This window comes from Equus caballus, chromosome 2, assembly GCF_041296265.1.
Source record: "Equus caballus isolate H_3958 breed thoroughbred chromosome 2, TB-T2T, whole genome shotgun sequence".
In the NCBI taxonomy this organism is placed as follows: domain Eukaryota; kingdom Metazoa; phylum Chordata; class Mammalia; order Perissodactyla; family Equidae; genus Equus; species Equus caballus.
In genome coordinates, this window is record NC_091685.1 from 18,150,361 (window position 1) to 18,168,973 (window position 18,613).

At 40.5% G+C, this 18,613-nt stretch overlaps 1 protein-coding gene across 13 annotated transcripts in view; it reads left to right on the forward strand.

The window, feature by feature from the left end:
* TRIT1 (tRNA isopentenyltransferase 1) overlaps positions 1-18,613 on the forward strand; it is a 79,643-nt gene that overhangs the window by 18,081 nt on the left and 42,949 nt on the right. For 9 of the 13 annotated variants that reach the window (XM_001498287.6, XM_023632696.2, XM_070260324.1 and 6 more), the window contains 7 exons: positions 7,692-7,832; positions 11,913-12,011; positions 12,731-12,876; positions 15,102-15,244; positions 17,039-17,150; positions 17,529-17,641; positions 17,893-17,970. In XM_001498287.6, coding sequence (XP_001498337.2) covers positions 7,692-7,832; positions 11,913-12,011; positions 12,731-12,876; positions 15,102-15,244; positions 17,039-17,150; positions 17,529-17,641; positions 17,893-17,970 — 832 coding nt within the window. Of the gene's footprint in view, positions 1-7,691; positions 8,128-11,813; positions 12,012-12,730; positions 12,877-15,101; positions 15,245-17,038; positions 17,151-17,528; positions 17,642-17,892; positions 17,971-18,613 lie in introns of all 13 variants that reach the window. The other 4 variants (XM_070260320.1, XM_070260321.1, XM_070260322.1 and 1 more) reach the window with 2 other exon arrangements.

The window sequence follows — 18,613 nt, forward strand, 5'->3', positions numbered from 1 at the left end:
ACTAGTGTCTAAGTTTCTGTTTCCTCATTGGTGAAATGAGGACAACATATTCTTTTTTTTCGGGGGGGGGGGGGGGGCGAAGATTAGCCCTGAGCTACCATCTGCTGCCAGTCCTCTTCTTTTTTTCCTGAGGAAGACTGGCCCTAAGCTAACATCCGTGCCCATCTTCCTCTCCTTTATATGTGGGATGCCTGCCGCAGCCTGGCTTGACAAACAGTGCGTAGGTCTGTACCCGGGATCTGAACCAGCGAACCCTGGGCGGCTGAAGCAGAACGTGTGAACTTAACCACTGTGCCGGCCCTAGGACAACATTTTCTTAGCGTAAGATCTAGCACTCTGCACCTCAGGAACAGAGTATTCATTGAGTATATTCCATGTATTAGGCACTGTGCTAGGTACTGGAGCTAGAGATGCAATACACAACTTCTTCTGCAGAACCTGTAGACTAGGGAGGAAAATAGAAATATTTTAAAGTCATGTACACTAAGTTCTATGATAGAGGTAAATGCAGAGTACTGTGGGAGCACAGAGGACAAGAGAGTGGGGAGGATTGGAGAGTGATCTCAAGGCAGGCTTTCATTAGGAGGTGATGCTAAAGAGTTTGGGGCTAGATGAGGTCAGATTTTCATTTTAGAAAGATCACTGATTCAGTGTGGACATAAATTGGAGGGTTATACCCTAAAGTTAGGAAGATCAACAAGGAACTTAGGAAGATCAGTGAGGAAGCTGATAGAATAGTCTAGTTAAGAAATCATGAAGCCTTCAGTTGATGTAATGGCAGAGGGAAATGTGCTGGTGGTGAACTTTGAGAGAATTTTAGTAACTAGCATGGATAGAAGTTGACACAGATTGGAAATGTGGGGAGAGAGAGACAGACAGAGATACTAGGATTATTTCAAGATTTTTGGTTTGGTTCTCTTAAGTGGTTCACTCAAATATGGCTGGGAAGATAAGGAGTTCAGTTTTGGACATACTTAGGTTACAGGTGCCTGTTTGGGGGGTGATGATGATAGCTAGCTAAGATTTATTGACTGCTTCCTATAGGGCAGGCCCTATTCCCTATGCTTTGCATCTATTAGTTATTTAATTCTCACAATAACCCTTTGAAGGTAGATTTAAGATTATCCTCACCTTATAAATAAGAAATCTGAGGCACAGAGAAGTTAAATAACTTGCCCTAAGTTACCTAGCTACTAAGTGGTGGAGCCAGGACTTAAGTCCAGGCAATCTGGCTCCAGGGTCCTCACTGTTAATCACTTTACTATATTATACGCCTCTCATTGATGATGGAAATGTACACTAGGTATTTATTTATTTATTTATTTTATTTTTTAAAGATTGGCACTGGAGCTAACAACTGTTGCCAATCTTCTTTTTTTTTTTTTTCCTGCTTTTTCTCCCCATATCCCCCCAGTACGTAGTTGTATATTTTACCTGTGGGTCCTTCTGGTTGTGGCATGTGGGATGCTACCTCAGCATGGTGTGACAAGCAGTGCCATGTCCACGCCCAGGATCCAAACCAGTGAACATTGCTAATAGATCAGTGGCTGGCCTCAGTAAAGGAAACTGAGGAAGGGCCAATGCGATAGGAAGAAAAGCTGGAGAGATTGGTGCCATTGAAGCCCCAAAAGAGAATGATTTATGAGGGAGAGAGAGCTCAGTAGTATCAGATTGTTGATTTTTCCGTTGCATGTTTTGAGACCTTAGTAGAAAAGTTGTATTTCGCAGTCAGGATTCATTAGTGTGGCTCTGAGTAAGATATTCCTGGGGCAGTAGGGGGCAGCCAGCAGAGAAGGTAGATAGTTGTATTGATCCATAATCCAAGATTGTGATTTTCAAGGCAGCCGTAATCCACAGAGGTAAGAAAGTGATTGAAGGGCTTCAGATCTAATTTGAATTGAGAAGAAAATGAAGTCAAATGCGGGGAGGAATCAAATTAGGGGGGCAGCTTTCCCTCTTGCTTGTAGACAGCTGTGCTGGGGCATCCAGCCAGCACTCAGACAGAGCTCCCTGATCTGCCCAGTGTCCAGGATACTGCTGATTAGCACACACATTAGGACCACCCTATAGCATGACAACCTCAAAGGGTTGGAGCCTTAGTTGAGTGGGATCTTTGGCTGTACACTTAAAGATTTTGGGGAATTTCTCCGAGGTGAAATTTCTTTGGATCAGGGTTTCTCAACTTTGGGACTGTCGACATTTTTGGAGCAGGTAATTCTTTGTTGTGGGTGCGGAGTTGTCCTGCATCATAGGATGATTAGCAGCATCCCTGGCCTCTGCGCACTAGATGCCAGTAGCACCCCCACCCCCGCAGTTGTGACAGCCAAAAATGTTTCCCAACATTGCCAAATGTCCCCTGGTAGACACGTTCACTTCAGGTTGACAGCCATAGCTCGAGGTTCTGCTACTTTTCCTCTGGGCCTCTGTTGTTGATTTCCCTCACCTTCCTTGGCCCCTCTGGGCACTTCAGCTCTGCTGGTTTGGAGAGTTCAGGTTATTTTAGCCTTGTGGCCTTTTCCCCAAAATTTTTCAGTCTGGAAATAAACCCTCAATAGAGACAAGGAGGCAATAAGACAAGGAGGCATTTTTCCCTATAGTTCTCAGTTAAATACATAGAACATTAAATGTTTGGTGGTTATGATATTTAAAGAAGATTGTCGGGGCCAGCCCCATGGCCAAGTGGTTAAGTTCACATGCTCTTCTTCGGCGGCCCAGGGTTTTGCTGGTTCAGATCCTGGGTGCGGAGTACCACTCATCAAGCCATGCTGAGGCGGTGTCCCACATAGCACAACTAGAAGGACCTACAACTGGAATATACAACTCTGTACTGGAGGGCATTGGGGAGAAGAAGAAGAAGAGGAAAAAAACAAAAAAAATTGGCAACAGGTGTTAGCTCAGGTGCCAATCTTTAAAGAAAAAAAAGATTGTAAAGTCAAACTTTAATATCTTTCTTACAAACTTTTAATATCACTTACTTCCTTATGGTACAGTTATTTGTATCTCTGTCTCTTGCTACCCTGAACTCCTTGAGGACAGGGACCCTTTCTTAATCTTCTTTGCATGCCTCACATCTTGGAGAGTACCTGGCACATAGTAGACTGTCAATAAATGTTTGCTGAGATAGGTCACTTATGTTGATAATTGGCTAAGTAGGTTAAACCTGCCATTTTTCAAAGTTTTCAGTTATCAGGCCTCATAGAGAGGCCAGAGTTTCCTTAGTATTGCCAGAATCTGATTTGTGCAGAGAGAAGCATCTTATCCAGTCATATTTATGTACACAGATCACAGGTGTCCTCTGGGAGAATGGGAAATGGAACAGAGTCACAAGCTGCCTTTAAAAGATAACACAGATCCTTTTAGCTCTTTGTAGCACCCAGGGCTGACTGTTCTATAGATAGAGTCACACTGAAACTATAATTGAAGCTGGAAAATAGGTGAAATGTAAGGCAATCAGCTACAAACCTAACCTATTCTGGTAGAACCATGTTTCCTAGGCAGGTAATAAAATTATAAGCCCAATTGTGGCACTTAACAATATGAATATCTTTATGGACCAAATGTGACATTTGTAAAATTGATTGGTTTTTAGTTTGTTTAGATATTTTTACTGCTGATATGTAAAATGTCTCTGTGTTTTTGCTTTTTGGTCATGTAGTATGATTTTAATTGATAAATAATGTATACCATAAAATCATAATTTGTAACTGTGCAGTTCAGTAAATTATCAGAAAGTGAAAATACCTGTGTAACCACAACTCAGTTCAAGAAATAGAACATTACCAACCCTCTCAATAATTTTGAAAGTTACCATATGGATCTAGCAATTCTACTTCTGAGTATATATTCTAAAGAAGTGAAAAATTCAACAGATTTTTGAAAATTTTATGTCATTGCTAGTATTCACTAGTTTCTCATTGTACCTAAAATCTATCATTCAAGTCTTTTTTAAAAAAATTATTTTGATAAGGTATACATATCGTAAAATTTACTGTTTTACCATTTCAGTGGCATTAAGCACATTCACATTGTTCTACAACCATCATCACCCTCCATCTCCAGAACTTTTTTTCATCTTCTCAAACTGAAATTCTTTTTTTTTTTCTTTAAAGATTGGCACCTAAGCTACAACTGTGGCCAGTCTTTTTTTTTTCTTTTTATGCTTTATCTTCCCAAATCCCCCCTGGTACATAGTTGTATATCTTAGTTGCACGTCCTTCTAGTTGTGGCATGTGGAATGCTGACTCAGCGTGGCCTGATGAGCCGTGCCATGTCTGCGCCTAGGACCCGAACCAGCGAAATCCTGGGTCGCCACAGTGGAGCATGTGAACACTCGGCCACGGGGCCGGCCCCCAAACTGAGATTCTGTACCCGTTATATACTGACTCCCCATTCCTCTCTGCCCCAACCCCTGGCAACTACCATTCTACTTTTCTCCCTGAGTTAGACTACTCTAGATATGTCATATAAGTGGAATTATATAGTATTTGTCCTTTTGAGACTGACTTATTTCACTTAACATGTCTTCAAGGTTCATGTGTGTTATAGCATGTGTCAGAATTTCCCTCCTTTTAAAGGCTGAATAATAATATTGTATGTACATACCACATTTTGTTTATCCATTCATCCATGATGGACACTTGGGCTTCTTCCACCTTTTGGCCGTTGTGAATAATGCTGCTATAAACATGGGTGTATAAATATCTGTTCAACTCCCTGCTTTCAGTTCTTTTGGGTATATAACCAGAACTGGAATTGTTGGCTCATATAGTAATTCTCTTTTTATTTTTGGAAGATTAGCCCTGAGCTAATATCCACTGCCAATCCTCCTCTTTTTGCTGAGGAAGATTGGCTCTGAGCTAACATCTGTGCCCATCTTCCTCTGCTTTATATGTGGGATGCTGTCACAGCAGGCCTTGAGGAGTGGTGTGTAGGCCTGTGCCTGGAATCCGAACTGGCGAACCCTGGGCTGCTGAACTGGAATGCACAAACTTAACTGCTATGTTACTGGGCCGGCCCCAAGATGTAGTACTTTTATATGAGTTACAGTTTTTAGTTTGTTGACTCTTTGAGCAAGAACTCTGCTTTTTTTTTTTTTTTTGAGGAAGATTAGCCCTGAGCTAACTACTGCCAATCCTCCTCTTTTTGCTAAGGAAGACTGGCCCTGAGCTAACATCCGTGCCTATTTTCCTCTACTTTATATGTGGGACGCCTACCACAGCATGGCTTTTGGCAAGCGGTGCCATGTCCGCTCCTGGGGTCTGAACCGGCAAACCCCAGGCCACCGAGAAGCGGAATGTGCAAACTTAACCGCTGTGCCACTGGGCTGGCCCCGAACTCTGCTTTCTTTAAACCATTAATATTTTTTCTTTCTGATATTTGTTGACATTTTTATGTACCATAAACAGTACAATAGGCCACTTCCTTTAGTAAATAAGGTGAGCGTAGTTCTGGGGTTACCTTCTGTTTGATTTATTTGTTTGTTTAAACTTGCCATTTTAAGGGACTCTTGAAGATATACCTAAAGGAGGACACAGGATGAAAATTTATCTACAATTTGTCTACGTATCTGATAGAATGTGCTGGTAGAGATGTTAACATTTTGACTTTTTTTGAGGTGTGGAGTAATAGATTTGCAACTATGAATTTCCTTAATACTGACCTCAGTGTTAAGATGAGAATCCACTTACGGAGTACAGAAATCCTCTACTGGCAAAATCAAGTTGTTACTTTGTAAGTTCTTTCACATTGGGTCATCTGGAATTCTCAGTTACAACAGAGCCAACGAAAGGCTGTGGGAAAGGAGGGAGAGGAACACACAATTATTAACTCCTTTTCCCCCTTTAGTTGTCTTAATGTGCACAGAAGACTCCCGTATACAGTATACCCTGTGGCACTTGATAACATCAGAAGGAAGTCTTGTTCAAGATACCGAGAAAGGGACACCCTGTGGTTTAAGATTCTGTCAATATTCAGGTGTAAGAATATAATTCTATTGTCAAGCACAGATTCAATGAGTTAAAGCCTGAGCTAGGTCTTTCGCTATAGCTTTGTTGATATTTTTTCTGTGCATTATTTTACTAATTAACAGTTTTCTTTTGCTTGAAGATAGCTTATATCCTTGTTTGGTAAATAACCTCAGCAGCTAACAGAGGGTTCAGAGTGATGAATAGTGACACTAAAATTATTTCCCATTCTCCTCGTGTTGTTGTGATAGTAGTAGTGGCAGTGGTCATAATATGGGTAGTAATATAATGACTCTTATATAGCGTTTACAGTGTGCCAGGCAAAAGTGAAGTGCTTTACATGTGTTAACTCATTTAATCCGGAAAGCAACCCTATGAGATAGATGATAGTATTATCCTCGTTTTACTGATGAGAGATTGAGGCACAGAGAAGTTAGTAACTGACGACTCCAAGTACGAATAACTAGTAAGTGGCAGAGCTAGGAATTGATCTGAGGCAGCCTGGCGCCAGGGTCCTTCCTCCTAACCATTATGCTGTACTGTACTTATTTGACACCCATGTAAGTAAAGGGAAATGTGAGATAAAAAATGCTTTTAACATCTTTGTGGGCTCTATGGAACTTATTATTTGTTCATTCAGTGCTCCCTGTAGAATCAGTGATTACAGAGGGAACATTTAATCTCAAAGCATTCATCCCTATTTTCAAACTAGTATTTTCAGATCTGTTCTTTATCTGAGACCTTGCATTTAGAAAAAGTACACTTGAACTTTTTAGTTGAATTTGGCATGTCACGAGCTTACAGACAGGATATTGCCTTTGAGTGTTTAGACTGTACGTGCTGACCCCCTGAAGCAGTAATTTGAATAGATCACAATGTTTCCACTAGAGTACAGCAGTATTAGGGGTTCTGACTTCAAAGTGTTTGTGTGTATGTTTTATATATATGTCTTTGTAGATAGGCCACTTCTCCACAAATGGAGCCAATCCTATACAAATTCTAAAAACCTTTCAGAGCCATTTAAATCCAAGAAGTATCTAATCATTTGAAGTAGAACTATGAGGGGCTGGCCCAGTGGTGCAGCGGTTAAGTTCGAGTGCTCCACTTCAGCGGCCAGGGATTTGCTGGTTCAGATCCGAGGCGCAGACCTACGCACCGCTCCTCAAGCCATGCTGTGGCGGGTGTCCCGCATAGAAAGTAGAGGAAGGTGGGCACAGATGTTAGTTCATGGCCAGTCTTCCTCAGCAAAAAGAGGAGGATTGGCAGCAGATGTTAGCTCAGGGCTAATCTTCCTCAAAAAAATAAATAAATAAAAAATGAAGTAGAACTGTGAGCAATGCAAAACGTTACCTTTCTGGAGACTTGTGATAAGTAGAATAAATAAAGCAACCTGCCCATTTTTAAATGCTTCAGGTTCAGGCCTAAAGAACTACCAGTTAATCTTGTAGAATTAGTTCTCACTTAGGCACTGGTTTATGTGCACTTTTGATCTTTAAGTCTCAGCTGATAGGCACTATTTGATAAGAAAGCCAGTGCTCTGTTTTCTTCTGCTTCCTTGGTCTTGAGTTTTGTGTCTCTGGCTGTGCTCTGGTTAGAGCACATCTACCCCGGTACTTTGGGTCAGTCAAGTGTTTGGCAGGAGTGAGGGACAGACCACCATTTCCACCTTCCAAGTGTTGCATTTTATGGAGGCAGATGACTTTCTCATGATAATTTTCTTTCCCCTAGGTTTATGAAGGCCTAGACATTATCACCAACAAAGTTTCTGCCCGGGAGCAGAGAATGTGCCAGCACCACATGATCAGCTTTGTGGATCCTCTTGTGACAAATTACACAGTGGTGGACTTCAGGAACAAGGCAACTGCTCTGATATCCTTAGAAAAGACAGCAGCTAGGCTTGGTGGGTGCAAGGCAGCCCAAGCCAAGAAAGACGTTTTCTTTCTAGTGACCGTTTCTTCTAAGCAGGGGCCCCCAAGACCTAACTACCAATAAGTAGCATCCCCATCAGAACTACATGGTTTGGAAGATAACAGTGTCCTTGCTGCTCAGAGTCTTGTCCTCAGACTGCACCATCAGCGTCCCTTGGGGGCTTCTTAGACTTCGTGAATTTGGGCCTCACTCCAGACCTACTGAATCAGAATCTGCTTTTAAGCAAGAGTCCCAGGTGATTCGTGTGCACATTGAAATTTGAAAAGCGCTGTTTTAATGGAGAGAACACTGATTTAGGAACCAGAAAATCTATGTTCTAGTCCTAGAACTGCCTGTTTTGACCATGTGAATTTTATTAGGTAAAGCTTTTAACGCTGCCCGCCCCCCCCCCCCCCGCCCACCCCCTCCCCCACGCTCGCACTTCATTTTTACACTCTTTAAATGGGGACAAAAAATTAATTTTAAATGTAATGGAGTTACAGTTAGAATTTCAAAGGGATTGTTGGGTGGAGGACTGGAAAAAATTAGTTCTGGGTAACACCAACAAGGTTTTGAAAAAAGAACAGTATAGGGGGGACTGCCCTTGTATTTTAATCAGATTGCCCTAAATATCTGGATTGTCAGATGTTAAAACATATTGAAAATTCATAATAATTATAATAGCATGGAACTTATATAATACTAGACAAATTTGTGGGACAGAATGGAAAACTCAGATACAAATTCAAATGAGTATATATTTAGCTTATGATCAAGGTGTTAATGGAGAAATAATGCAGCGGTTAATAATTATTCCTGGGATAGTGATTGTTTTGGGAAAAAATAAAATCATGTCTTCATTATATATGACATGAATTCCAGGTGGATTTCACAGTTAAATATATGTATTTTTAGTCTTCCTTTTTTGTTGTTTTTTTGCAGGGAAAGAGTCACCCTAAGCTAACATCTGTTGCCATTCTTGCTCATTTTTTTTTTTTTTACCTCCCCAAAGCCCTAGTGCATAGTTGTATATTCTAGTTGTAGGTCGTTCTAGTTCTTCTATGTGAGCTGCCACCACAGCATGGCAACTGACAGACAAGTGCTGTGGCTCCTCGACTGGGAAGTGAACCCGGGGTCGCCGAAGTGGTGAGCAGCGCCGAGCTTTAACCACTGGGCCATCAAGGTTGGCTCTAAATAGATGTATTTTTAATGAAACTTTAAAGCAAATGGAATAATATGTAATTGAGTAGTTATGTGATTTTAGAGTAGCCCTTTAGGGAAGGGCTTTGTAGATACAGTCTTTTAAAAATTTTTTAAATTATTTTTCAGTTTTTTTCTTTTTTTCGTGTTAAAATACACATAATATAAAATTTACTGTCTTAACATTTTTAAATGTATAATTCAGTGGTATTAAATCCATTCACATTGTTGTACAGCCATCGCCACCATCCATCTCCATAACAATTTCTTTTTTAAGGAAAATAGCTAGATTTGAATAGGTAAGAATTAAGAATTTATACTAGCGACAATGTGTATCAACCAGACCTTCTAGGTTTCTACCCTAGAGAAACCTCACCACAAGTGTACCAGGAGCTATACGTGGTGGATCTCATTCATGATAGCATTGCTCTTAACAGCAAAAACGCATTAAACACCTGAATTCCTACTTACAGAAGAATGTATAAAATTTGTTTTGTTTGTGTAAATTAAGTACTTTTTCAGCAGCGAAACTGAATAAATTGTAGCTACGTGCATCAATGTGGAGTAATCTAGAAACACTGTAAAATGTGGGAGATATAGAAGGATTACATACATGTTCGTACCATTTATTATAAAGATTGAAAAGCAAGTAGAACTAACCAATATGTTGTTTAGGAGTACATACATATCAGTAATAACGTAAAGAATAGGAAGAGAATGATGAAAAACAAACAAAAAACCTCAAAACAATTCAGGATAGTGGTTCCCTCAGAGAGGGGAAGTAGGGAATTGGAGTGGAAATGAATACACAGAAAGCTTCAAATGAATTGTTAATAGTCCCTTTTTTGCATTGGGTTCATGAGTGTTAGTTTTATTGTTAGGCTTCATAATTTATAGAAATTACATATGTTCTTTTCTATGTATTGAATGTTTTATAATTAAAAACAATAAGGAAAACAGCCTACTATAAACAAAATTAAAACACAGACTACAAACCAGGGAGATAATATTTGGAACAGAGGAAAGGCACATGGTTAATATACCTAGTATATGAAGAACTCTTATGAATCAATATGAAAAATGCTTAAAGGGCACGAATAGTAATTCAGAGAGGAAGAAATGTAATGGTGATAAACGTGGAAAAAGCTTTACCCTTGCTAGTAATCAGGGCCATGCAAATCAAAATAATGAGATTTTTTTTTTGACTATCAAATGGTCAGAGATTAAAATGCAGATAATTCTTGCCCTACCTGCCTTACAAGGCAGTTGTATGTGATGAGATAATGTGTATGAAAACCCTCTGTGAATTAAAACATATCACCAAATGTATGTTGTTGCTCTAAGACAGTTGGGCTGTTCAGAAAGAGCTGACAGAAAATGGAGGGCTAATTAAACTTCTCACAGGGCAGCAACGGCAGGGCATGACTTAATCAGGTCCTGTAGAGAGTTGCAGATTTGGGACTTTAGCTGAGAACCTAAAATCAGAATGTCAGAGTTGAAAGTACCTTAAGGATCCAGTCGATCCTCTTGATTTGACAGGCGAAGGTACTAGATACTGAGGCCCAAAGGGGAGGAGGGTTTTGGCCAGGATCACAGTTGTTTCATGGTTGGGCAAACAAGTTAGACCTTTTCCCACCAAACGTCTCCTATCCCGTCTCCCTCCCTCTTGTCTACTCTCTCCTCTTCTGCTATTGCACCATTTTTCTCTTCACCTTTTTTTCCCTTGCTCCCTTTCCCTTTGTTAATCATATTATATATTTAAAGTTTTATTGGAATTACTGTGTAGTTGTACACTCCCTGTAGTTGGGGGAGTATAGAATTTGTTTCCTTTTTAAAAAAGAAATAGACAAGCAGTGTTTCTTCTTCATGATCCTTGATTGGTAACATCTTTCTCTCCACCCTACTCCAGCCTCTTAAGGGTTAGTGGGCTTCTGAGAGGAAAGAGGTCGTCTATCCCTGTGCCCACAGACTGGCTGGCAAGGGGAAGAAGAAGTGTGTAAATGAGTCTTTTTATCTGGGTTGAAAGTCTCTTTTTATCGGTTATTCTCAGAAGCAAAGCCTTTCTTAAAGTAGATAATTATCTGTTCAACAGAGATTCTGAAGAGAAGAATTTAAAGTAGCAGGGGTATAAAAACAATAAGGGCTAAAGTAAATTGAGTGCTTACTCAAGTGAAAAAAATATTTCAGGCATTGTGGTAGGGGATTTACTTGCATTGTCACGTTTCATGCTCATAAGAACTCATGAGGCTTTTACAGGTGAGAAAACTGAAGCTCAGGCAGGCTGAATAACTTGCCCAAGAGTTGGAGCTGGTAGTTGAAATCTGTTTGTCTTCAGAACCCATGCTTCTCAGTTTATCTGGTGGAGTCTCAAGTGGCTGAAATGTACACTACTACTGCGTAATAGTGAAGGCTGACTGAGTCTAAGAACCATGGCTTTAAGAAGCCAGCTTGTAATTGGACTTAGAAGGCAAAGTTCCACAACGGACATCACCTTGGTGGTGGCTTCCTGAGCAGCTGACATTTGGTTGTGAGTCCTTGGGCTTATGCTCATTAAACTGACTTGGAATACCAGGCAAGCTTTGAATTTTAGCAGCAAGGCCTAGAAAGTTCCAGAACTGGAAGGAGTTACTATCATGCATTTGTCTCTATGGTTTATGCAAGTGTCTTCAGAACTGATAGGAAATGATTCTGAAGACTCAAAGGAAACATCTTGGTTTCTACCCTTTCTCCTCTGCTCTCTAGCAACCAAATGAATGTGGTTTCTTGCCAATACGCTCCTTCCCAAGTGAATCAGGATTCTCTTCTGATATTAAATATTGTGATGTCTTTCTTAATATTCACATTGAAGATATATTTGCCCGAGACAAAATTCCTATTGTCGTGGGAGGAACCAATTACTACATTGAAGCTCTGCTCTGGAAAGTTCTTGTCAATGCTAAGGTATGTTTAGTTCACTTGTAACTCACTGAACTGAGGAAATGGGTTCCTCTTTCTTGCCAGCTAATTTTAGTGGGAGGAAGGTTGACTCTTGCCTATTTCTTATACTCAACAACTGTAATTTTCCTACTTAATAATCTGAAGCAAATGCCGCCTCCGTATGTGAAGTGTGCTCCTCCAGGCTGGCCTCAGGGCAGGGGCTGTGTGTGGGAAAAATGCTTCTCTGTGGGTTAATTAGCATCTCCATGTAAGTTAACTGTACATTAGTCTGATTCAGCATTTCCTGGCTATAACGATCTATATGTCAGGGAGAAGTCCAACTGTGACTTTTCTTACAGAGGTGCTATTGCATAGGGTGGGCCTTTGCAAACTGTAATGTGCTGGCACTTCTGGTCCACTCTCAGTCTCTCTTGCTGAGAAGACTAGACTCTTGGATATGTTAATACAGATGTGTTAGCCTTGGTACCTATTTGTGCTACTGACAAGGAGGCAGGGTACCTGAGCACTTCACTGAGCAGTATTCCTTCCTCTGTGTTTGCTTTGGCCTTAGAGCAGTACCATGGTGTATTGGAATTTTTTTTATGGTCTGTCTTTTACTCTATGGCAAGACCTTCTGATTCATTTCTACTCTTTATTCCTAACACTTAGCAAAATGCCTGGCACATACAATGTCTCAATGTTTGTTGAATTGTTAAATTTACTTGTAAACCTTCATTTAATAGCCCCAGGAGATGGACACTGAGAAGGTGATTGACCGGAAAGTAGAGCTTGAAAAGGAGGATGGCCATGTACTCCACAAACGCCTAAGCCAGGTGGACCCGGAAAGGGCCGCCAAGCTACACCCACATGACAAGCGCAAAGTGGCCAGGTAAGAAAGCCTGGGCTCGCTGAGCCCAAGTTCCTTTAGACTAAGGGGGCTGTCGGTTCTTCAGTGTGCCTGGGTGCTGAGAAGTTTGGTAATAGTAGTTAGTGGCAATTGATGTGTTCTAGCTCAGCAGGTTGGGAGGCCCTGAGTTATTGCCTCAGTCCAACTCCCTCAATAAATAGTTGCACCCTGCTTTGTTGTTAGATTTACAAATGCATAATACAATATACTCTTTCCCTAGGGCCTGTGTAATCTTTCTTCATTTTCTATTTGATCTTTGCTTGTATAACAGTTTTCATATACATTTTTTCTGACATGCAGGCAGTTTACACTGTGATTTGGGTTTCATAATTGATTGTGCAATGCCAAGTTCTGCCCCAGCAGCTTTCCCAGTGGGAGGTAGATTTTATAAACTGTCTCATAGATCAGCTCACCTTTGCACAGGGAGACTTGCTTTAAGGGAGGAGAGAGGTGATGAATGAACTCATAGGGTCATGTTTTCTTAGGTTGTTTTGAAATTGCAGCCTCATGTGTTAGGTTTATTTTTCTGCAAGTCTTGGGAGTGAGACCATATCTGGCAGAGTAGAGGATCTAATGAAGGACCTAACATATGGATGGTTACACAGATGAAGTCTTATAGTAACAGTTGGTATTGATAGGGGTTGTGAAGTATTCTACTCAAATGAATGTTCTATATCAGTGTTTCTTAATCCTTTTTTTAATTATTGTTCCCCCTGAGCCTTTTTAGAATTTTTTTCCCTAATTGTGCCTCCCTCTCTCCTCACCCTCCATGAAAGATTTTTGGGAGTATGGTTGCCCTTTGGATGGCCACACATCATTGTAATATCTAAATTTTTTTGCCCCCTTGAAGGCAGTATTACCCTGATGATAATGTATATTATAGATAAATGAAGTTTATACTTTGAAGTATTCAAACATTTTATTTTAATGGAACTCTTTCAAAAAAGTTTTGGAAAATTCAAGAATGTTATGAACATTCATTTTTATATTGTTTTATGATATGGTTCTGGAGCTTGGTCTTTATTGTCCTCTCCTGTTATTAATCAGTTCTTTCCTTCTTTTATTTTTTTCTGAGGAAGATTTGCCCTGAGCTAACATCTATGCCAGTCTTTTTCCACTTTGTATGTGGTATGCTGCCACAGCATGGCTTGATGAGTGGTGTAGGTCCATGCCCAGGATCCAAACCCGTGAACCCAGGCTGCTGAAGCAGAGTGCGCAGAACTTTAACCACTCGACCATGGGGCTGGCCTCAATCAATTCGTCCTTATCACCTCTCCTCATTTCGCCTTCTAAGCTAGTAATGAATTGAGAGTTGTATCTTAGTAAGAGTCAGTAGGTTCTAAGCAAGAGCTCTAGAGTCTCTTTTAGAGACGACAGGAGAACTTTTTTCATCTTTCTTTCAGTTTGACGCTGTATGCTAACTAACTTCCAGATGAATGAGAGATTGGTTACTACATTTTTTCCTCGTAGGTCCTCTTTGAGTGACCAGTGATACAGGAAGACAAGGGGTTTCTACTCTTGTGTTAAGGTTTCAGGAAGTAAATTGGGTCAGGAAGGGAAAGATCATTTTCAAGCTGATAAGTTGCAATCACACAGAGTAGTGGAGTATAGATTTGAGAGTTAAATTACCTAGTGCTGCATACCATAGTAGATATGGACAGAGTGGATGGTGGCTCAAGAATAAGGATGGGAGTTCTTTCTTCAGTGATCTTTGTGCTAGTAGAGTACTGAATTAGTCAGAAGCATTCTTCATTAATTTTAGACATATTTAAAAAGAAAGTTGTCGAGCTGGATATACAACATACTTTTGTACTGTGGGAAAGGCATTGCAGCGAGACTCGACTTGTTGGCTTGTAGCAGTGTCCCAAACAAGCTCTTTTACTGCTTACCTAAATGTGAGCGAGTCCCATTCTGTTTGTGTAGAAGAAACCTGTTGTTTCTGAACCTATTTGACTGATTTCAGAAAAATTTATATATGTTTAAAAGAATGGTATTATTTCCTACTTTACCCAAAGTTTCTTTAAGACTCTTTTCTGAGTAGCTATAGGATTGTAGTAACCCTTGATCTTCATATCTTCAGGGGCTTATGCAGTGAAAATGAGAACGAGATGTTGTATAATAGATAGGCTTTTTCCTTGTTTCACTTGAGAATTAATATTTCCTAATGGTTTTTATGAGTGCCCACCCTCCCATTTCAAATGACTTAGGAGCTTGCAAGTATTTGAAGAAACAGGAATCTCTCATAGTGAATTTCTTCATCGTCAACAAGCAGAAGAAGGTGGTGGTCCCCTTGGAGGGCCTCTGAAGTTCCCTAACCCTTGCATCCTCTGGCTTCATACTGACCAGACAGGTAAAAGCCCTTTGATGTCCTAGACTCCATCTGAGATAGAGCTTAGAGTAATACATTACTATATATAAAATGCTTAGAGCCATGAATGGCTCAGAGCGAGCACTAAACAAATGTTAGCTATTAATTTTATTATCATTGCCATTCTTTGTTGACTTAGGCATGGTGCCTTTCCCCTAGGTATCTGTCTGGAGATGGAGGAAGTGTAGCCTTGGCACTAGGATAAGATACCAAGGGTGGGATAAGATGGGGTGGATGGCATGGGAAAGAGCCTGACATCCAGGGAAGATCCAAAGGAGAAAGAGAAGGAAGGCCCCTCTGGAAGGAAGTCTGACTCTCTGGGTTGGCTGGTAGCTGGATCACTGATTATTCTAGAAGCAGTAGGCCTGAGAAGTGGGTATGTTGGTTAGCTAGCTAGCTTGATGGTGCTTTCTTTTGCTAAAGTATAATAATGCCCTGTGAGTGTAGTAACTCCTTTATCTAACAGACAGTCAGTAAGCATTCATTGAAGTGTCAAGTATTCTGCATAGTACTTGGATTTCAGAGACGTCTAAGAGGCGGTGCCTGCTCTTAAGGAGCTCCCAGTCTAGTGAGTCAACAAGTAATGAGATGGATACTGTGTTGTGATAAATATCGGGCTAGAAAGTGCTGTGGGGCCCCAGAGAAGGGATGATGAACATTCTCTGGGGGGAGTCGGACCAATTTGTAAAGGTAACCTATTAGCCAGGTCTGGAAAGGTAAGGAGATGATTATGAGACCAGGCACTAGGGTGTAGTGATTAAGAGCATGGTCTCTGAACCACACTGTCTGGATTCAAATTCCTCTCCACCATCTTCCAGCTATGTGAGTTTTAAGGCAAGTTAATTTACCTTTCTCTGCCCTAATTTTCTCTTCTGTAAAATGGAGAGAATAATAATAATAGTACATATCTCATAGCTTCATTGAGGATTAGGTGAATTCATAATACATACAAAGTGTGCAGAATGTGCCTGACACATGGTGGATGGAATAATACTAATAATTATATAATAATAATAATAGTAATAATAATAATAAATGGAATCTTTTTAGGAAGATAGAAAAAAAGGTTACTATTGCAGGCCGAGAAATAGTGATGGCAGAGATGTAGAAGAACATGATTGAGATGTTGAAAACTTGTTCAATTAATCTCAGTTAGAACTTTCTAGAAGAAGGTAATCTTTTAATGAAATTTCTGTAAATAAAAACATGTAGTACAGTTCATCATAAAATAATGGTCTCTGATTCATAATAAAGTTGTGTTTGACTACTGCATCGAATGATTATGACCTCTTACTCTTTGCTCATTTGTCTGGTTCAGTAGTTCACGATATACCTTGGATGACTTTGGATTGAAATTCCTCGTTCCTATCCAAGGTGTCATCTGAGAGTCCTTAAATGTGAAATAACACAAAGTTAGAGTAACAAATCTAATGGAAATAGTAAGATGGATAAAACAGGGGGTTCTCAGCTGCCTCTAAAATAAACACTGGCTATCCGTTCCATACAAGAATAAAGTGTTTGTTCTTCCTAATAGCTGTAATTGTATGCTTCCTCTTTATATAATAATAAGACATATGTTTCATTCTGACTTTTTATTGGAGTTGCAGAGTCTTAAGTATGACTAAATATAACATGAATTGTTATGTAATCTTGGACTCTCAACTCTTTCTTCCATTTGAACAAATTCTTCTTTGTGGCAGCCTGTCCATTCATTCTGTAAATGTGTAGTATACACCTATGGCAGGCTTGCTGGTTGATGGGCTAATTTGATTCAAGTTCTAGATGAGCGCTTGGATAAGAGGGTGGATGACATGCTTGCCGCTGGGCTTTTGGATGAACTAAGAGATTTTCACAGACGCTATAATCAGAAGAAAGTTGCAGAAAATAGGTGAGGATTTGCCTGTTACTTTGACCTACTCTCTATACCTTGCTTATGGTCAAAAGACCCTAAACATAATACTGGCTTTGGATCTACTTGTTCATTAGCCTTTGTCCTTGGCATTCACAAGGCTTCTTGGAAGGAGATTTGGTGTACTTGTTACAGTTGCAATTTTCTAATTGTTAGACATTCCCAGGAGTTAATTTTCAAGAGAAGTAAGCTGGGAGCTGGTGAGGGGTGGTGGAGGAAGGATTTCAGAGGGGCAGTAACTGTTCAGGATCTCAATTTCCTCATCTGTGAGATGAAATGGCTTGGCTAGATCATCTGCAAGGCCCCTTCTAGCTCTCAGATGCAATGGCTCATCTGCTGATGCTCTCCTGTTCCCAGCCAGGACTATCAACGTGGTATCTTCCAGTCAATTGGCTTCAAGGAATTTCACGAGTACCTGATCACTGAGGGAAAATGCACACCAGAGACTAGTAACCAGCTCCTAAAGAAAGGTGTGAATTCCTCCATTTAACCTAGCCTTGGACATCCTGGGGTGACAGAGTATCCTGGTATGGTCTGAGAAAGAGATGATGTTAGAAGAATCCCAAATGGCCTTCAGCTCAGAATTGAGATTTTTGTCTACGAAGTGTCCACCAGTGTGCTGCTGTGGCAACTTTTCTCTTCCACTGGGCTGGGTGGGCCTGCCTTTTGGCAGGGTGAGAACTATTTCATTAGAGGTTCTTGTATCTACCTTATCTTTCAGGTATTGAGGCTCTGAAACAAGTGACTAAGAGATATGCCCGGAAGCAAAACCGATGGGTTAAAAACCGTTTTTTGAGCAGTAAGTCTCATGTTTTTCCTTTTCCCCCGGGTCTTTTTTCAATAGAAGATACAAGTCCTCAGCTCACCCAGAAAATGAACTTTAGTTTCTGGGCTTGTTCTGAGATTTGGGACCTGACCTGGAGGGAGGTCTATTGCATAAATGATTGTCCTGGGATATTTTCTTCTGATGTCTCAGAAAACAAATTAAATCTTTCTAGTAAGGAGTCTGCCCTATGCCTTGAACACATGAGTACTGGTTGCAAACAGGTAAGAGCAAAATAGCAACATCATCTTAGTAAAGTTGATGCTCAGGGTTGATTTTAGCTTCAAATTTTTACCTGAAGAAAAATCAGATTTCTGTAGGCATGCTTTCCTAATTAAACTGGTTCTTGGGCCAGATGAGCAGTATGAAAAGATCAAACCTTCACCACTTCTCCCAGTATACTTTCATGTTCAGATACGTGGTGCTTCAGACTGCTTTTTTTTTGGGAAGATTGGCCCTGAGCTAACATCTGTGTCAATCTTCCTCTGTTTCACGTGGGATACTGCCACAGTGTGGCTTGACGAGCAGTGCTAGGTCCATGCCTGGGATCCAAACCTGTGAACCCCTGGTGGCTGAAGTAGAGCACTCGAACTTAACCACTATGCCACTGGGCTGGCCC